Source organism: Papaver somniferum, unplaced genomic scaffold (assembly GCF_003573695.1).
Source record: "Papaver somniferum cultivar HN1 unplaced genomic scaffold, ASM357369v1 unplaced-scaffold_118, whole genome shotgun sequence".
Classification (NCBI taxonomy): Eukaryota; Viridiplantae; Streptophyta; class Magnoliopsida; order Ranunculales; family Papaveraceae; genus Papaver; species Papaver somniferum.
The window spans coordinates 15,711,878-15,713,513 of NW_020620825.1; the positions used below are offsets into that span (position 1 = coordinate 15,711,878).

Genomic DNA, 1,636 nt, shown 5'->3' on the forward strand with positions numbered 1-1,636 from the left:
ACTCTAAAACTCGTGTTTCTACTTATGCTACTCCTCCGCCTTTTCCTAGCATGTTTGCGAAGTCGAACAAGGAGACATTGTACCAAGAGATTTGGGAGATCTTTAAGAAGACTGAAGTGAACATTCCACTAATTGAAGCAACAAGGCAGGTCCCTCGCTATGCGAAGTTTTTGAAGGAATTGTGCACTAACAAGCACAAGTTGACCGATAATGAGGTAATGAGTGTGGGGGAGAATGCTTCGGCATATCTTCAAAAGAAACTCCCACCTAAGTTGAAAGATCCAGGTAGCTTCACCATACCATGTACTATTGGTAAAATCAGGTTTGAACGTGTTATGCTAGATTTAGGAGCATCCATTAACGTCATGCCTGCCTCCATTTATGAATCATTGAATCTTGGTCCTCTTAAAGATACCGGTATTGTTATACAACTTGTTGATAGGTCTAATACTTACCCTAAAGGGGTTATTGAGGATGTTTTGGTGCAGGTTAACCAACTCATATTTCCGGAGGATTTCTATGTTCTTGACATGATGGACGAAGATTCACCATCGTCTACCCCCTTGTTGTTGGGTAGACAATTCATGCGAACCGAAAGAACAAAGATAGATGTTTTTAAAGGCGCCCTAACTATGGAGTTTGATGATGAAATCATAGGTTTTAATATCTTTGAGGGTATGAGATATCCTAGTGATGTGTATTCCTGTTTTTCAATTGATATTACTGATTCTCTAGCTCAACAGATTTTTGAATTGAATGGTGATGATGTTTTAGAAAACACCATAATGGAGGGTTTAGGTTATGGAAAATACAAAGACCTTGAAAGTGAATTGTCTATTTTTGATGAGCTTAAAGAGGCTGTTTTAGCTCTTAACTCATTACAAGAAGTTCCACAAAAGTATAATGCGTCTTATGTTTCTTTGCCACTTACTAATGAGAGACTTTTATCGTCGATTGTGCAGGCACCTATTCTTGAGTTGAAACCTCTTCCGGATCACCTCAAATACGTATATTTAGGTGATAAGGAAGAGTTTCCGGTGATCATTGCCAAAGACCTTACCCAGGTGCAAGCGGAGAAACTTGTTCGAGTGTTAAAAGAGTACAAGTCTGCCATTGGGTGGACCATTGCCGATATCAAAGGAATCATCCCTTCCACACGTATGCACCGAATACTTCTTGAGGAGGGGGAAAACCAACAAGAGAGGCTCAACGACGCTTGAACCCTCCGATGATGGAGGTAGTCAAGAAAGAAATTCTGAAGTTGTTGGATGTCGGGGTTATCTATCCCATATCCGATAGCAAATGGGTGAGTCTGGTTCAAGTCGTTCCAAAGAAGTCAGTAATCACGATGGTGAAAAACGATGATAATGACTTGGTTCCAACTAGAATCGAGACCGGCTGGATAGTTTGCATTGACTACCGAAAGCTCAACTCTACCACCCAAAAGGACCATTTTCCCTTACCATTCATTGATCAAATGCTTGAAAGATTGGCTGGACACTCTCACTATTGCTTTCTTGACTGTTTTTCAGGTTATAATCAGATTGTAATAGCTCCGGAAGATCAAGAACAGACGACGTTTACTTGTCCCTTTGGCACTTTTGCGTATAGACGTATGCCATTTGGCTTGTGCAAT

At 40.6% G+C, this 1,636-nt stretch overlaps 1 protein-coding gene across 1 annotated transcript; it reads left to right on the forward strand.

Moving 5' to 3' along the window:
• The first annotated feature begins 210 nt into the window (after positions 1–210).
• LOC113330510 lies at positions 211–1,220 on the forward strand. The gene is made up of 2 exons (XM_026577313.1): positions 211–215; positions 323–1,220. Exons 1-2 carry the CDS (start codon positions 211–213, stop codon positions 1,218–1,220), a joined length of 903 nt encoding a protein of 300 aa, XP_026433098.1.
• The last annotated feature ends 416 nt before the right edge of the window (positions 1,221–1,636 follow it).